This window comes from Rhincodon typus, chromosome 4, assembly GCF_021869965.1.
Source record: "Rhincodon typus isolate 14 chromosome 4, sRhiTyp1.1, whole genome shotgun sequence".
In the NCBI taxonomy this organism is placed as follows: Eukaryota; Metazoa; Chordata; class Chondrichthyes; order Orectolobiformes; family Rhincodontidae; genus Rhincodon; species Rhincodon typus.
This window is the reverse complement of record NC_063335.1, coordinates 48,110,636-48,129,605: the sequence shown is the minus strand read 5'-3', so window position 1 is coordinate 48,129,605 and position 18,970 is coordinate 48,110,636. Positions and strand designations below refer to the sequence as shown.

Genomic DNA, 18,970 nt, shown 5'->3' with positions numbered 1-18,970 from the left:
CCCAACCTTTCCCTTGCTTGAAACCAGTCATATCTCTAACTCAGAATGGTCAGAGACCTGAAATATGAACTCACTTTTCCCATTCCACAAATCTGCCTGACCCACGTACTTCCAGCACTTGATTTTTTTTTTTAAATTTCAGACATTGCATATTATGATTTAGTGTTAGCCTCAAATTAATTTCCTAAAATTGTGCATACTCAGCCTCTCAAATAAATCAACACCAGATTTTCAGGTCTACGGGGGCGGGGGCGGGGGGTGTAGGAAAAAAAACACGTCATATTTTATTCCAGTTTCCTGAGGTTTTGTTTTGAATTTATCCTACCAAGCCAAGCATTAATTTCCTATATTGCACTTTTATAGTGAAAAATTGAAACTTTTGCCCAATTGCAGTTTCTTAAACACACGTGCCTCGCGTTCAAGAGTGATGGTTGAGTAAGTGGAAAAATATATTTCTTACTTGGGAAAACCTATAACAGCATTGGATGCTTTCCTTGTTGTTTTTATGTATTTAAGTTCCAGGTTATTCTTATGAAAAAATGCAGGAAATTTCAGTGGAAATTGACGACGGCAAAATGGGCAAGGGGAATGGGCCACTTACAGTTGTAATATCTGAACTGCAGCCAAAGAGACAATTCCAGAGCGTGCATGGGTTCCAGGCAAGCAACAGCCCTCTCGGGCAGCCTGGCTGCTGTGAACCTTTTAAATGTGAGAATGCTTTTCATATGCATTCTTACACAAATCTCTTCTCTCAATTTAAACAACTTGAATGCAGCACCTGAAGGGTCATGACCACATTCAACAACAGCAAATAGACAAATCAGGTGCTGAGATACAAGCTGAATTTTGAAGAAAAATGTTGAAGCAATCTTCAACATGAAATCAATGATGTTAATGCATCGAGTTATGCCATGCATGTTCTGGTGACCACATTACAAATAAGTGAAGCGAGCACTTGGGAAAAGAACATGCCTCTGCCAAGCTGCATCATGCAGCACTGTATATACGAGATGCTGCAAGGCCTTTTCATACTTGGTGGATTCACTGTAATGACAAAGTTCAAGAAAGGAAACATATTTATTTAGAGCTTCCTTCTCATGCAGGTGGTTTCAGGGCAATCCATCTCCAACAACCTGCTCTCAAAACTCTGCTGACATTTTGACAGCTGAGGAAACTTCTCACACAGCAGCTAAGACAATCCAAAAATTTCTAAAACAGTCAACAATGTTCTAAATCAACCAACCTAAGGTATTCTGAAAAAAGTAAATTTGATCCATCTCTCAGTGTTAATGGATCTTTTGAAATATTCCATAATCTCATCCAGCCAGCGACAGTCACGTTCCATGAGTGAATAAAAAAATAAAAATCCAGATTTGCATCTTCGCCAAAACTGAATCATTTCTTCCCTGGATCATGCCCTAACTGTGGACCATGTTGATCTCTGTCCATTAGTTTTTGAGGTGTATTGATTACAAGCAGACCAAAGAGGCAAAAACATAACCTCTGTGCCCCATTCCCCTACTTTGTGACAAAGGTAAAGAGATGTTGCAGCTATTGAAAGATAGGATGTGGCAAAAGCAGGATTACATTCAACAACTATGTAAATTGTGCATGCTTTCACCAGAAAGAGACTGTTGAAGGGTGATAAGAATCCTGCAAACAGCAATTTTAAGGAATTGGGTAACACAGACTAATTGACTTTTGCACTACATCTGCAGGAAAACCAGAGGACATGGCCAAAAGAAAGCAAGATTGTATTAATCTGCAAGTGGAGTATTTCATTGAGCAAGCAGTCAAACCATGGGACAGATTCCAATGGAATCAGTGGAAGTAATTAGTAAGAATTAATTTACCACAAGTTAAATAACTTTATTTTAGAATACACAAATGTGCAGTAAAATCAAGTCATATGCTAGCAAATGGTAGCTTGGGAGGAAAATGATGCGTCCCGGCCAATGGTTCCCAAAATGCCCTCCACTGGAATTTACTCCAAGTAATTTCTGGGTCTGCTGCAGACTAATTGGCTGAGGTTTATTAATGTGATTCATCAACTCCACCATCAGAGTGCGTAGGATAGGCCTAAATTCTCTGGAGCTTAGAAGAACGAGAGGCGATTGAAACAAAGAAGATTTTGCAAGGATTGAACAGAGTGGATCTTCGGATACCACTTTGCTCTGCCTGGAGTGACCAGAACCAGGAGGTATGAACTTCCCCTATTTATTACTATATTGTACTCGTGCAGCTACTGTGATGGTTGGGCGTAGGGGGATGGAAACAGCCTGCATGTATTGGTGGTAGTTCAGGGAAGGCTCACTCCACCAATTTCTGGTAAAAGGGGTTTGGCTTGAGATTCATCCTATACTTTTTGGAGGTGATCTTACTAAAAAATAGCTTTACAGGAGTGCAGGGAGGAGTCCCAAACTAGGGACACAGTTTGAAAACAGGAAATGTAGGGAGGATTAGGTCATTTGGCCCCCTAAAATTGATCTGTCTTCGAAATAGATGACGACTAATCCCCTACCTCAATATCACGTTCCTCACTAATTATTGAACCTCAAAAGGCCTCTGGAGTAGAGAATTCTAAAGATTCCTCAGAGTAGCGAGATGCTGTCCCACCACTAACACACTGCACCAACTACCAGGGGAAACCTTCTTCCTGTATATAACCCTACTGACTCCTCTAAGAATTTTGTTTGCTTCGATGAGATTACTTCTTGTTCTTCAAAATTCTAGAGAGCACAGATCCAGTCTCATCAATCTCTCCTGATTAAATGGCTCACCCACCTCATGGATTAGTCTGATAAACCTTTGGTGAGCTCAGTCTATATGAAGTATATGCTCCTTTAGTTAAGGAGACCAAACTGTGCACAATACTGCAGTCTCAGTAAACCTCTTGCAAAACTGAAGCAAGATATGTATGTTCTTGCACTCAAACCCTCTTGCAATCAAGGCCAATATGCTATTTACCTCCTTAGCTGCTCGCTTCATCTGCACGTTTGTTTTCAGTGACTAATGGAGTTAGATACCCAGACCCTTTTGTACATCAACACTTAGCAATCTCGTGTCATTTCAGGAATGCAGAGTATTTCTTTTTTTCCTACTCAAGCAGACAACTTCGCTGTTTTTTCCTACATTGCAAGTGGAATACAATGTCCTTGTCCACTAGCTCAGCATTTCTAAATCCTCGAAACCTCTTGGAATCCTCATGAACAATACTCATACATAGTTTTGCTTCAGCAAACTTAGGAGCATTACATTTGATCTGCACATCCAAATCACAGATATGAATTTTGAATAGGTGGAGCTCGAGTACTAATCCTTGTGGTTCCTCCCTAGAGAGGACCTGTCAACCCACAAATGACCCATTTATTCCTACAGTTGTCTCTCTTTTGGCAAATTCTCAATCCATGCCAGTATATTCCACATAATCCCATGTACTCCAATTCCATTCACCAGCTTGGGATCTTACCAGAAGCCTTCTGGAAATCCATACACATCACATCCATGGCCCCCCTCATCTATTCTTCAGGTAACATGCTCAAAAATCTTCAACAGCTCTGCCAAACATGATCTCCCCTTCATAAATCCCTGTTAGCTCTATCCTCCTCCTCCTTGTGCATTTCTAGTATTTTCGCTGACAACTGATGTCAGGCTAAGTGGTCTTCCAATATCAATGGAGAAGAGGATTTTTTTTTCCCCCCTCAAAGGGTAGTTTGTGGCGCAAAGCCCACAATCAAACCAGACTTGATCTTATTAAATAATGGGCAAGGTTTGGTGAGCTGAATGATCTACTCCTGGTCCTATTACTTTTACAATTACGATTATGAATTGAGTCTTCACACGTCTATAACTATAAAGAGGTTTAAACTTGTCCAACGAACCTTCATGTACAATAGAGTTACACTTACTTGCATCGTCCAGCACATTAATCACCACGTCTCCCTGTAGACAGTCTAGTCATCTAAGTGTTACTTGACAAAAACTTCAATACTAAGCTAATAAAGCCACAGCTGCTGCAATATTTTTCTCGAAACCCTATTTACAACAAATGAATCCTTAGACGTACATTTTCTGATTTTCTCCACCCACAGTTCAAGATATACATAACTAAATAAACCATTTCTGTTTCAACTTAAAATGTACTATTTAGTATTACCTTTACAACTTTAAATAGTGATCATGCAGTCCGGAGTTTCAGATGAACATTTTTACAAAAATTCACTATTTTGCAAGATTGAAATAGCCATTTTTCTTTCTTAATGTTTGACTTTATTCCAACCATGATCCCTCCCATGTATACATTGCAGCTTGCTACAATTAAATTTGCAATGCTTTGCTAGTGAATACTGCTAAGCAACTTTAAAAGGCAGCTGAACTTGTATTCGAAGAGTGCTAATTTGTAGTGCAATGGAACTAAATTCAAAGAGACAGACACAAGGAGCTGAATGGCTTCCTGTGATTTCAATTGTACCCAAAGCATAAAGTAACCTGATATCAGGCAGGAACAAGGCAATGAATAAATCTAACCGTGTAATGCTGAATTAGATAGTGTTAATCTGCAGGATTAATTTAACACGTTGGGTAGAAACAGAAAAAGTATATATACACCTTGACACCAACAACAGATCAATAAAACGTGATAAAACTAAGCGAATTGGGGAATTAAGGAATGTGCACATGCTCATGCAGTGTCATAGCAGCAAGTGATTTTCATTGGTATTTTGGCGGTTTTTACAACATGTGGCAATGAGTCAGACAATTCACCAAATTTTTATTGAATTAAAGATGAGGTTCTGAACCATGAGCAAGGTGAGTTAGGCCTTTACATGGACATGACCCAAAGAGTACAGAAGTATCTATGTTCTTCAGCCTTCAACTAAAATGTATTTAATAGGATTTCTGCTCTCCAAGGTAATGATTTAGTTTGATAAAAGGGTGGAAATGTTTGAGCATTACGCACATAATGCGTATTCTAAAATCAATGCTCAATGTTGTTTTGCTGATAAGAAAATTTGAATTAGAAATTGATCCATTGTTTTACACGTGAACCACTCCTGTCCTGGAATTGACCCAACACTTACATCACACCAGTGATGCACCCACTTATACACACATCACATGTACCCTAGCATTTTCCCGTATATTTGTGACATCCCGAAGAGTTCCAATCCATTCAAAAATCACCAATGGCAATAAAGTATTTTTGTCCTTTCATTGCAGTATAATCACCTTCAGAGTGTTTCAAACTTTTATCCTTCACTCTAACACAAACCCCATTCCTCATCTACATGCTGCCACTTCAGTGCTTTTCTATGAATGCCAATAAAATGCCCCTTCCAACAGCACAAACTTTACCACTCTTATCTGATCACTTGCCCAATGCAAATTATGGATGTGCCACAACCCTGCCAGGACCCAAACCACCTTTATATTTTCTGTCAAACACCTCACCTAACCTGGATTTAAAACTAGACAAGGCTTAGGTTTGGTTCAGTGTAACTTTGAACTGAGTTTCAAACATTTATCCTAGCATTGCAGATTGCTGTTTCCACAATATTTGCTTCATTCACACTACTGCTGGAATCCTTATCCACATTTTCACTCGCTCTCTGCTCCACCTCCCCGATTCTCCCAACAGTGAACTCCAGAACTCCACCCTACACAAGCTGCCGGTTGTGTAAAAGCACATTATGGTCTTATGGGACTGACCATCAAAGATGAAGGAGTAGAATTAGACCTATTGAATCTGCTCCTCCATTCGATCATGGCTATGTTTTTCAACCCCATTCTCCTGCCTTCTCCCCATAACCTTTGATCCCCTTACCAATCAAGAACCTATTTCTGTCTTAAATACACTCAATGACTTGGCCTCCATAGCCCTCTGCAGCAATGAGTTCCACAGATTCACCGCTCTCCGGTTGAGGAAATTCCTCATCTCAGTTCTAAAGGGTCATCCCTTCCATTCTGAGGCTGTGCCCTTGGATCCTAGTCTCTCCTTCCAGTGGAAACATCTTCACCACATCCACTCTATCCAAGCCTCTCAGTATTCTTCGATTAGATCCCTCCCTCAGCCTTCTGAACTCCATCAAATACAGACCCAGAGTCCTCAACTATTCCTCATACAAGAAGTCTTTCATCCCCGCAATCATTCTTGTAAACCTCCTCTGGACCCCTTCTAAGGCTAGCATATCCTCTTAGATATAGGGCCCAAAATTACTCTCAATATTCCAAAATCCATCTGACCAGAGTCTTATACAGCCTCAGCAGTTCATTTCTGCTCTTGTATTCTAACTCTCTCAAAATGAATGCTACCATTGCATTTGTCTTCCTAACTGCCAAGTGAATCTGCATGTTAACCTTATGAAAATCCTGAACTAGGGATGTCCAAATCACCTTGTGCTTCAGGCTTCCAAAGTCTTTCCCAACTTAGAAAATAATCTACGCTTCTGTTTTTCCTACATAAGGCATTACCTCACTGTCAGTGGCCATTAGTTACCTTGGCATGATTCCTTGCTTTCTTCATACCAAAGTCAAGCTCACTATTTTATTATTTCCACTGTTCCATTCCATTCCTTTCTTAAATAATGGATCGCACGATGGCTCGTGGTCCTATCAGAACCAACCTACTAAATCCTAAGACTTCATTGATTACTAAATCCCAAGGGCTCACATTCACTTCTCCCATTTCTTTGAGGTTAGGTTCAATAGCACAATACTGTGCTCATTAATCTTAGCTGCATCAAGACAACCAACACCTCTTCAGCAGTGTTTATGAAGCAATTCGTAAATTTATCACTTTAATTGATTACAGACTCCCATTCGAAAGAATTCTCCAATTCACTTACATGTCAAATGCAAAACTGCCCAATTCCTTCTAGCTTGCCACGGACTCTAATTGACAGTTTGAATTTATAAAATATTTCTGGTCAGTCTTTGTGATTTTTCACTCCAAGCCTAAGTGCTGTCCAGGTCTTGTTGCATTTGGACATGAACTGTTTCAGCACCTGACATGTCACAAAAGATGGTGAACATTGTGGAAACATCAAATATCTGAGATTTATACCTACCCGCTGGATGAGCTCCATTTACTATATCCCCACCCACCATCTCCATGATTGTTTGGACACGTATGGTGCACCATTGCCTAATCTGTTGCATCTACTTCTAAACACTATTCTTAAGTCATTGCAATTGGTGAGTCTAGTGTGGAATTTCTGCCATGCCAATCTCCAACTCAATCAGCTTTTGTTTCCTAATATTGCTAGCACTCCAGCAATCATTCATTCATATTCTAACGTCAATTTATCAACTTTTTATGCACAAATATCACCAATATTCCTCATCTTTGTAGAGCTACAACACCAGCAACTACCTGGTAATGTGGAAAATTGCCAAGCTGTGTCCTGTGCAAAAAAAGCAGGACAAATCCAACTTGCCAATTACTGCACCAGTCTACTCTACTTTGATCAAAGTAATGGGAGTACTCATTGACAGTGATACCAAATTACACTTCCAAACGAAACACCAGCTCATTGACCAGTTTGGGTTCCACCAGGACAATTCAGCTTCCGACCTCTTTACTGTCATGATCCAAATAGGAACAAGGGCTCAAATTCAGAAGCGAGATGAAGGTAGCTGTCCTTGACATGAAGGAGCCCAAACAAAACTCAACTAGGAGAAAACTTGCTGGTTGGACTCATACCTGGCAGACATGAAAATAGTTTTCGTTGCTGCAAGTCAATCATTTCAGCTCCAGGACATCTCTGCAGGGGTCCCTCAAGGTAGTGTACTGGCCACAATCATCTTCAGCTGCTTCATCAATTACCTCCTTTCCATTATAAGACTAGAACTGGGAGTGTTTGCTGATGCTTCTACAATGTCACTGTCATTCATGATGCATCAGATACTGAAGCAGCTCGCGTCCAAATGAAATAAGACCCGGACAGCACCCAGGCTTCGGCTGAAAAGTCTCAAATAGTATTCATGCCACACAAGTGGCAAGATGAAGATGGCTATTACAAGAGACAATCTAATTATTGCCTCTTGGTGTTCACGGGCTACAATTTGTTACCATCACCAAATCCCCACGATCAAAAGCCTGGGGGTTACCATTCATCAGAAACTGAACCAGACACATAAATATTATTACGGTGATCTGTTCAGAATCCTGCAGTGAGCAACTCACCTCCAATATCCCAAGGCAGAAGTCAGGAATGTGATGGAATCACTCCAGTAACTCACTGAAGCTTTTCTAAATACAGGTTCCAAACCCACAGCAACTACCATCTAGAAGGACAAGGCCAGCAGATACATGGGAACAACGCTACTTGCAAATTCCTTTTCAAGCCTCTCACCAAAACTGACTTGGAAATATATTACTGTTCCTTTTGTATCACTGTGTCTAAATCCTAGAACTCTCTTGCTTTCAGCACTGAATGTTCCTATATCCCAAATAGTGCAGTGGTTCAAGGAGACAGCTTACCACTACCTTCTGCAGGGCAATAAATGCTGATTAGGCCAACACCACCATATCCTATGATCAAATAAAAAAAGTATTGTAACTCAGATACAAAATCAGTGAGCTCCTGATGGGCATTTTCTAGGCTTCAATCTATTTCATCTGAGATTCAACTGTCAGCTAATTTAAATAATCCTAGTACTTTCATAATTGAGTTTCTTCCTGATTTTAAGTTTATATAATGAAATACCTCCAGTTAGCATCTCTACAAAGAGCCATATTTAGCCACTGAGGCATGACTTTACATTAAATGCTTGTTTTTCCTTTGGGACTTACAAGCTTCTCTTGTCCTTTGACAGTGACAATTTATTTTTGGATTTAATTAGTTTTCCTAGGAACAATACCATCATAACACATCAGGGCTATTTCTTTGCTCGTTTTCCAAGTGGAAATACAATATTTCCCACATCACAATGAAAAGTCATTAATCACATCTTCAGTAGCAAAAGCAATAGCGCTCACTCAATAGAACCACAGGCTTTCTGAAGAGCCTACGGCAAATGCAGAGAGGTAACTAGGTTTAAATACAGAACCTCATGGGTTGGCCCGATGTGCACAGAGAAGTTTCACACTTTCACAAAACATCCTTTACTACTTTACAAGGCTAACAATCTTTCAAGAGCCACAGCTGCTATCTTTTCTTTCAACACTTGGCAACATGCACAAGAGGCCATTCCTAGATTGCATCCTCTCTACAACTCAACAAGGAAATTATTTCCTACAATTGGAAAACAATTTCCAATGATCTGTTCAGATTGCTACTTGCCTCAATTTTTATTTACCCCTGTTTAATTGCTTGGCACCTTCAAATTCTACAATATTGAGTTTTTCTATGTATATCCAAGTCAGATGAACTTGTGTCCTTTTCTGCACTGCCTTTAGATTTTCTGTTCCCCAAGGTGTTAACACTTTTATAGAACTGTCACTGTCTGGTGCAGTGTCTGATTAACCATTGCTACGTGTAAATTTCAACCAGAAATATTGGTAGTTATTTAACTACAGAAACAGAGGACCGGTTCAAACATGACTCCTGAAAACTTGATCTCTGCTGGAAAGCCAAGACCCTCAGTGATTTCCTTTCCTAATTCCAGTATACTCCTGTTTTTCAAGTCAGCAATGTGGACCACTGATCAAGCACACAACTTGTTACATTATCAGTTATCTCAGCTAACTTCACTCAAGATTATTTTAACTCACATCTAGCACTAGCTCCTAACACATTGCAAATTTGAAAATTATTTGCAGAACAGCATTTTCCCCAATAAAGTGATTGCTTTCCGTTCAAACATTGGTCCATCAACTAAAATTGCAAGAAGAAATAAAATCTAAAGGATTAGGAAGACAGGGGGTGGTTAAGAAAGCATTTAGCACACTTGCCTTCATTGCTCAGACCATTGAGTACTAGAGTTGGGACATTATGTTGTGGTTATATAAGATGTTGTGGAGGCCACTTTTGGAGTACTGCATACAGATCTCGATGCCCTGCTATAGGAAGGATATTATTAAATTGGAGAGCATTCAGAAAAGATTTACCAGAATGTTGCCAGCATGGGAGAGTTTGAGTTATAGGGATAGACTGGGACATTTTTCACTGGAGTGCAGAGGGTTGAGGGGTGACCTTAGAGGTTTATAAAATCTTAACAGGCATAGATAAGGTGAATGTCTTTTCCCTACATCTACCCCTGGAAAAAAAGAACTGCCCTCTGTCCTCAACACAAATCTAACTTGGTCCATTAGTGCATTTCCAGCCTACCTTCAACTATCAGAAAAGGGATGGCAAAAGTAATCAACCACATTGAAAAGACATAATTGCTAACAATTCACTTATCATAGTCCAATTTGTGATCCACCAGGGCCAATCTCTTAACTTTAGGCTTGAGTAAAGGCTTGGCATAGCCATGAGCAAAACAGCTCAATTCCAGAGTGCATTGATGTCAACAGCAATCAGATATTTGACCATGGAACCCTATCAACACTAAAATCTTGTGTGGTGTGAATGTTAGCAGTCAATGACTATCTCTAACGGGAGAAAGTCTATCATTTATCTTAACACCCAAATCCTCACTATTGCCAATCCAAGCGGTGGTCACCGCCCAGATGGGAGAGAAACAACTGTATTACTTGGAAATGAACGTACTAGTTGAACTCGTGTTCTATTTTGAGGTGTACAGGAGAGGTCGGACAATTATTCTTAACCCAGGTTTTAATAGTTAATAGTTACAGGGTTAATGGCAGGATTCTTAGTGTGGAGGAACAGAGGGATCTTGGAGTCCACGTCCATAGATCCCTCAAAGTTGCTACCCAAGTTGATAGTGATGTTAAGACAACGTATGGTGTGTTGGCTTTCATCAGCAGGGGGATTGAGTATAAGAGCCGTGAGGTTATGCTGCAGCTCTATAAAACTCTGGTTAGACCAGACTTGGAATATGGTGTTCAGTTCTGGTCGCCTCATTATAGGAAGGATGTGGAAGCTTTAGAGAGGGCGCAGAGGAGATTTACCAGGATGCTGCCTGGACTGGAGGGCAGGTCTTATGAGGAAAAGCTGAAGGAGCTAGGGCTTTTCTCATTGGAGCGAAGAAGGATGAGAGGTGACTTGATACAGGTGTACAAGATGATGACAGGCATAGATAGAGTGGATACCCAGAGACTTTTTCTCCAAGGCAGAAATGACTATTACAAGGGGGCGCAATTTTAAGGTGATTGGAGGAAGGTATAGGGGAGATGTCAGAGGTAGATTCTTTACACAGAGTGTGGTGGGTGCGTGGAATGCGCTGCCAGCGGTGGTAGTAGAGTCAGATGCATTAGGAACATTTAAGCGACTCTTGGATAGGCACATGGATGACAGTAAGATGAAGGGTATGCAGGTTAGTTTAATCTTACAGTAGGATAACAGGTCGGCACAACATCGTGGGCTGAAGGGCCTGTACTGTTCTATGTTCTATGCTCCTTCTATGACCAGGACTGTCATTTAAATGCCAAGAGAATTAGAGCTGGTTAAAAGGTTAGATATTCTACTATGATTCCCCAAAGAAGTTTGATTCCCTACAAATTACAAGTCAGAAGCATGATGGAATCGTGTTCATATGTTTGGATGGGTGCAAGTGCAAGAAAACTCAAAATGCTCGTCACCTGTTGTCCCCAATCTTTTTAAGAACAAGATCACTTTGAATTAGAGTACAACCTAGGATCTACCTCCAAAAATACAGAATAAAGAGTTTATTTTTAGAGCTATACAAGTCAAAACCACATGTATATAATCCATCTTTTCCTCGACTCACCCAAGACTCCAGGTGACACCAATAAACAGTACATTATCTAGCAGTGCCTTGAATTCTGGGTTGTAATTTGAATCTGCTAATTCTGTACAATCCATCAAATGACAGAGACTGGCACAATACTTGGACTTCATTATCTTCATTTGGGAGAATACTGAATCACAGAGGCACATTGAGCTTAAGTCATTTGGTTTCTTAAGTCACTTCGTTTCAAAGGCACAGGATGACATATAACAGAAGAATATCTGCTTCTGCATCCCCAAAAAGCACTGTCTCCTAATCAGACTTTCTGCTCAATATCATTTCACATAGCAATTATCTCTATTAGTTAACTCCACTGCGTGGTAAAATCACATTGTGGTCACCTCCAGCCAGTCCCGTTCCAACACAGTTACATCTGATATCTAGCCAACAACGTTTTAAAAAAAATTACTGCCTGTCCTTGACAGAAATCTAACTTTGTCATTCACTGCATTTCTAGACTACCGTCAATTATCATAAAGTTTGGTAGTCAGCCCACCAAGGATTGGATTGAAGGACTGGATTTGTAACAAAATATCATGTTTGTCTCATCGCATCAAATGCTTGAAATTGCCCGTTAAATTTGTCTCCTAACGTCCTCAAGTATGCACTCATCTTCTGTTTGGGACCATTTTCCTTTGTCTTTGATCTTTCCTCCCCCAGTATTTTCTCTAGACTCAGAAGTATTCCCGTGCTTTTTGTTCAAATTGGGAGGATCACAGGTCCAGTTTCAATTCGAATGCATTCACAGCCCTGATCATATGTGCTAAAGCTCTGACCTATCTTTGCGGTTCACAGTTCAGTTTTGACTCGTGTCTAATTTTAGTTTTCAGTTGCGTTTAAGGAACCCAAAGTCAAGCAACATTGTGTTGTCTGACAGCTCATTGCACATTTTCAGGGAACTGACAACTTCAGGCATCAGATATAAAACTCTTTGCAGGACCTTCCCTCAACTTAACACCTCCCATCAGCATGGAGGATTTGTTCACCAAATGCAGAACAGAAGTTCAGTAAGGATTTAAATAAGTGGCATTTAAGGGCTCTTGCTCAAATAGAATTTCCAGAAGCAGGGGTCGTGCAGTAATATGACAATCAACATGCACGTGATGAAACAATGTGGGCAGATAGTGCGATCAAATATCAGAGACTCTGCAAGTCAATTGTGATTGGGGCCAATGGGACAATGCTCACCAATTTTAGTGACCAACCCATTCACCAGCCAAAAATATCTGCTCGCTCCAGCATTGGTTTATGACTGCTGCAGTGGATACAGTCTGCAGGATGCAAGTCTCCAAGGCTTTGAGTGCCACCTCTTAAACTGATCACAACCACTATGAATGACATGGCTGCTGGTGATTCGGAACACCATTGTTTTGTAGTCACACACCGCCTTCATTAGGATATACAAACACCATTCTTTTGTCATCACTAGGTTCAAATCCTGGAATTTCTTACATAACAGCACAAAGGGAGCACCTAAACTAGATAGACCGCCATCTCAAGGGAAGCTAGCAATGGGAAATAAATTCCAGTGACAACCAAATCCCAAGAAAAAGAAATGTTGCACAGTTGCTGTGAAATAGATGCTCTTATTATATCTGCTTTGGTGTTACCTGGATCAGGCTCTACTACACCCAAAAACGGGATTCCTCACTACTCTCCCAAATATGATGTTTTAGTTTAATCAAAGAAGAGATTTGCAAACTGTATTTTCCAAACAAGAAAGAATGGTAACTTTCCAAGTCAAATTCCCCTCTTACTACTGGCTGAAACGTTATAGACAGTTTTGCGTAGTGCATCAGCTCTCTTTACATACTATTGGTTAACAGTCATTCATTTTAGATAAGGCTCAAGTACCTCAGATTCTGTTGTCTCAGTTGGATTTTAAACCCATAAAAGTTTTGTGGTTTTCTAAAAAAGGTTATGCATAAGACCTGAAGATTAAAAGAAACAGTCTATATTTAGATATTAGGTATCAAGGAATTACTTGAAAATATAGTACACAGTTAAGACAAATACACGAAAACTATTGGTGTCATCCCAACATCATGCAAAGTATTAAAATAATTTATCCTCAAATTCTAAACACTGAATTTTTCATTAATTGTGTATTAGTTACTTTACAGAAGACCTGAACTTGGAATACCTGATACACTGTTTGAAAAAAGATAAATTAACAATTCAGTCCTATAGTTAAAATTGTCCATTCTAGATATACCTAAGGAATAATGCGTCAGGGCAAAATTTATTTGATTGCAGTTTTGCTTCTACTCTGATTGTAGAGTGTATGATTCATGTCTGTTGATTTATTTTTGTTATTCATGAAAAATGGTCAGAACATTCAAGGTAGGAAATGGGACAACAGGCCATGACGATAAACAAGCTGGCATCTGGTTCTGTTCCAAAGGAGCACTGTCGTCATTTTGAAGATGTTTATTTATATAATTTGTGTCATGCCCCAAGTAAACAGCAAGGGCAGTGTACATGACCAGCCCAACAAAACATTCCTCAATAACAACGTATAGAGTAATTATTTAAGAAGGATCCTCAAATGTTATGTCTCCCCAAAAAAAGGAACAATTTGTTATTCTGTGTCCACTGTGTGAAGATATTACTTTTCACATCTGAAAATAATGATGGTATGATCATATCTATTTGGTCTCTTTACAAATTGTCTTATCTTAAGTATTTCTGAATTTTAATCTATAATGAAACCAGACAGGAAGATCAAGTCATCAATTCACTTGATTTTCTAGAATTTGAATTGCCTCGAAAGAGATTTTGTTTAAATCATAATGAAAAAGTGAGAATTTAGCCACAGATCTACAAAGAAAATGCAATAATTTTATTTTTAGAAAAGGACAATAAAACAACAAGGTACCAACAACTGGTTACAAAGCAAAAAAATCAGAGTGCTCTGCTTTAGCAGATCTATAAACAACCACTAGTTTTCTAATCAACCTGTTCAGAGAAGGTATTACACATGTCTGGAGCAGGTGGGACTTGAACTCTGGCATCCCAGTCCAGGGATAGGGACACTACCACCATGCCACAAGCGGGCCCCCTAAATTATGCAACAATTAAACAAGATAAGCAAAAGCTTCATCAGAAACCCAACAGTGCATTACCAAATAAAATGATCGGCTCACAAGGTCAAAATCACTGTACATGCAATGAATTGATACAAATCAAACTTTCACAGCATTCAAACTTGCAAATTAATAAAGGTTTATTGCAACTCCCAACCATATGTTTGAATAGTCTCACCAGAGGGCACAGGCCAACAACTGCACCGAGTTAACGGTGTAGTGTTCCTCAAACTGAAATTTCTTTGTTACAACTTGTAGAACTTACTGTCTAAACAGTCTCATCAAAGCACAGCAAGTAACTTTTCATTTCATTATGCTAGTAGACCGGTATCTTAGTCAACTTTTACTTTTATAGACTGGAAATGGAGACCTCACCAAGTGCTGAAGTGAAGAAAGGAAGGATTTGCTCCAAGTCCTATAACCCAGCAACAAAAGCATTACACAAACACCTGCTCAAATACCTGCAACTCATCCTGAGATGATGCATTATTATTGTAACACTACACACCCTCATGATTGTTTACGGTAGGAAACATAACTCCACATTTCAATTTAATCCAAAAGGCCTTAGTTTACGCATAGAAGACATTTAGCCACTATGTCGTGCCACTGTATTAGTCAATAAAATTAATCATGACATTTTCAGGTCGAGATTTAAAACTTTCAAACAGTAACACACATGAACCTATGACAGACATATATATGATCAAAGGCAGCAATTCAATCCAGAGCTACTGATTGTCACCAGAATTTTGATAAAGTGCGATGACGGATGTTTAACTATACCGTGTGCAAGGCCTTTCAACAAAAGGAACCTTTTAAGCATTTTCTCGAGGTGCTGAATCATTTGCTCGATCGACTCACATTTTGCAATACGAATTATCACATCAGTCATCTAGGGACATAGAAATTCTGATCCTGTGATTTAAATTGACCACTGCTGCAGTCTTCTGTCCCCCCAAAACAAATATGAACTTTCAAAAAGTTGAAACCCCTTAGTTGTCTGTTCCAGCACCCGCTCCACACACACTACTAGCGTTGGTACAGTAAACTCGGAGAGCAATACTCCATGCAACAGGTTTCCCCCCAACATTCAGATGGCAGTGAAAAGTTGTTTCCACCACTGCACAACTGAAGGTCCATGTGCCAATTATTATGCACAACTGTCCACAAATAAGTGCTGGTGATAAGGGACCACTGTCTTCCGGTGATTTCAGCGGCTGGAGAGCGAGCAACAAAGCAGAGTGGAGCCCATAAGTGGCTTTCACATGCGCTGGGGCTGCTGGGAGCGTTGTACCTCCATAGTTGCCGCTCTTCAGCCACTTAAGCAGAAAGAGAACTCACAGTCGGCAACCCCTCCGCTAACACCACCCACCGGAAGATATGTCCTATAGGTGATCCAGTCAGGTGCCCTGGCTTCAGTCTCACGCGGCAGCATTGACTGAACTAAATCAGGGTGGTGTACATGACTCATTCTCCATGCGATCTAACTCGCTGTCTCCACCCTCCACCACACTCCCTCACCCCTCTATATGAAGCATGTGCAAAGTTAGTATCTGCCGGAGTTTGGAAACGCAGCTAACAGAGGCACTGGACGATGTTGCACTGTCACGCCTCCAGTTATATCCCTCCAGATAAATTGGACTTCTAATTTCCTTCAGCAAAGCCTAGCCCCCGATCATCTCCCCGAGCTTGTTTCTCTTTGCAATTGCACTAATAACATCTCGCTCTGCGATCTTAACCGATATTAAAATTTGTAATCGAGACTATACAGTAAACGCAAAACACAACATACCGAAACGTAACCTAGAGGAACCATGCGCTCGAGATATTTTATCACTGAAGTCAAAAGCAGCTAGGGAGTGAAACGAGAAAACAAACAGATATGGAAACCAGCTGGTTAATTCCAGCCAGTTCAGAAAAAAACCGTTTCATTGTAAATTCGCTGCCGACAAATAAGCTCTCTCTCCCCGTTTATAACCAAACCCATTTCATGAGAAATGTATCTCTGTAAACCAGGAATTGTAAATATCAACTATCAGAGCTTAATGCACAGATAAGGGGGTTTGTGCGTGCGCAATTTCTAACTGTACTCATAATGCCCCAGTCATTTAAAACCGCAGTAATCTGAAGACACCGAATTTACAATGTTATCAATCAGACTAAAAAACCGTTCATTTTACATATTCCATCCTCTTTACCATTTCAAAGCTCTAAAAATTGAAGACAACATCTCTAGTTCTGATGACAGCAACGTCAAAACCTGACTTCAAAGGTGCAACCATAAACAGTGAGAAATGGAGCAAGCATACAGCTATGTACAAGCATGGTGCAAGCACGGTGCAAGCACAAACAGTAAGAGTCTTCTAAAAACAGCATTTCAAAAACAAAGGCACAGATTAAGTCTTCAGTTACAAAAACACAAGATGCCGGAGAAAGTCTGGCAATGTCTATGAAAGGGGAGGCAAAGTCAACTTTTTCATTCTGTTTCAGTTGAGAAGAGGTCTTAAAAAAAATGAACGCTTTCTCTCCCAACAGATGTTGCCAGTGCTGCTGAATTTCTCTAGCGTTTTTACGTTACTCTAGATTTGCAGCGTCCGCAGTATTTTAGTTTTAAGTCTTCAGTAACCTACTTTAATTCATTTCTTCCACAATGACCACGTGTATTACATTCAGTAACGACTTAGTTTCCCTGTTTGACTAACTTCCAAGTCTCCTCTCTCTGTGTCTCTCCCTCCTCACGTTGCGCGAACTGACCATATTCCTCCCTCTCCAGTCAGTCTATGTTCATGGCTCCCATATGTGCCTGCCTCCTTCTCCAGCCCAGCTTGTCATGACACAAAGCTCCCTGTTCTCCGCCCGGGACAGAGCCGCATCTTCAGTTGCTCTTTTCTCCCGCGGCAGCCACTCAGTAACGCCGCACTGACAAGCCAGACACAGAGCCCTCGTCGATACAGTGTGGAGCTGGAGCAGCAGTCCTGAAGAAGGGTCTAGGCCCGATATGTCGACTCTCGTGATGCTGCCTGATCTGTATTCCTCCAGCTCCACATTGTTTCGCCTCTGACTCCAGCATCTGCAGTTCTTGCCATCTCCCAGATACAGTGCCCTTGACTTTTCACACATTCACTGCTGTTCGCTTACCTTGAGCTATCGCCATGGACTCGAACCTCTGGAGCTCCTGCAACAGACTCTTCCTCTCCTTAGAGTGCAGGCTGTAGATAAAGTCTCGGGCTCCCTGCGAAGTGTTCAGGGGCTCCACCGGCTCCTTGGCCGAATGGGTGCCGAGGCAGCGCGGGGCAAAAGCGGCGGTGGTAGTATTAAAACAGGACAGCAACGAAGGGGCAGGGGGGAGGAACGGACAGCTTTCGGTTCTCCTTCCAGAGCCGAGGCTACACGCCAGAGTCCGGGCGGGTCGCAAAACTCTTCTTAGGCAGGAGACCAGCAGCAGCATGGCGAATACAGAGAATGAAGAGCGATCGAATAAGAGAATGGGAAGAAAGAATAAAATGAAAAAGTCTTGACTTTGCGAAGTGATTGGGGGAACAGCGTAACCACCCCAGTTGAAAATTAAGCTCGGCCTTAGCGTAGCATTATCTGCTGTTGGCAACACCACGTCCGGAGGTTCTAAATTCCAAAGCCGAGAACCCCTCCTCCCAGAGGCTGCAACGAATAGCTGAGCCAGGCTCCAATACGTAGGCGTGCACTTCCGGCCGCTCCTCGTCCATGCTGATCCGAGGCACGAAGGGACATGTAGTCTCTCCCGCCTTGCTCTCCTCGCAACCCAGTGGACGAGACTACAACTCCCAGGAGCGCCTCTGCGGCCCTACGCGCAGTGAGGTCAGGTACGGCTCTTCAGCTGCCTGTCAATCACCCAAGGGGCAAGGCAACGATCTGTCAGGGGTCAAACCGGTTCGCGATGAATCGCCGGCAATCGCAGGTCGTGAACTAAACCCAGGGTTTTGCGTTCATCCGCGTCCGTTTCATTCATGGATTTCCGAACAGTCTATTTTGCACGAATGCAGGAATACGGAACTGCTGGTTATCTTTACACGGCCAGGAGCATCAGA

General features: G+C 41.1%; 1 protein-coding gene across 1 annotated transcript in view; it reads right to left on the bottom strand.

Moving 5' to 3' along the window:
- tmem65 (transmembrane protein 65) overlaps nt 1-18,539 on the bottom strand; it is a 67,464-nt gene extending 48,925 nt beyond the window's left edge. The window contains exon 1 of the mRNA XM_020529012.2: nt 18,045-18,539. Coding sequence (XP_020384601.1) covers nt 18,045-18,354 — 310 coding nt within the window. The 5' untranslated portion in view covers nt 18,355-18,539. The remainder of the gene's footprint in view (nt 1-18,044) is intronic.
- Between the last annotated feature and the right edge of the window lie 431 nt (nt 18,540-18,970).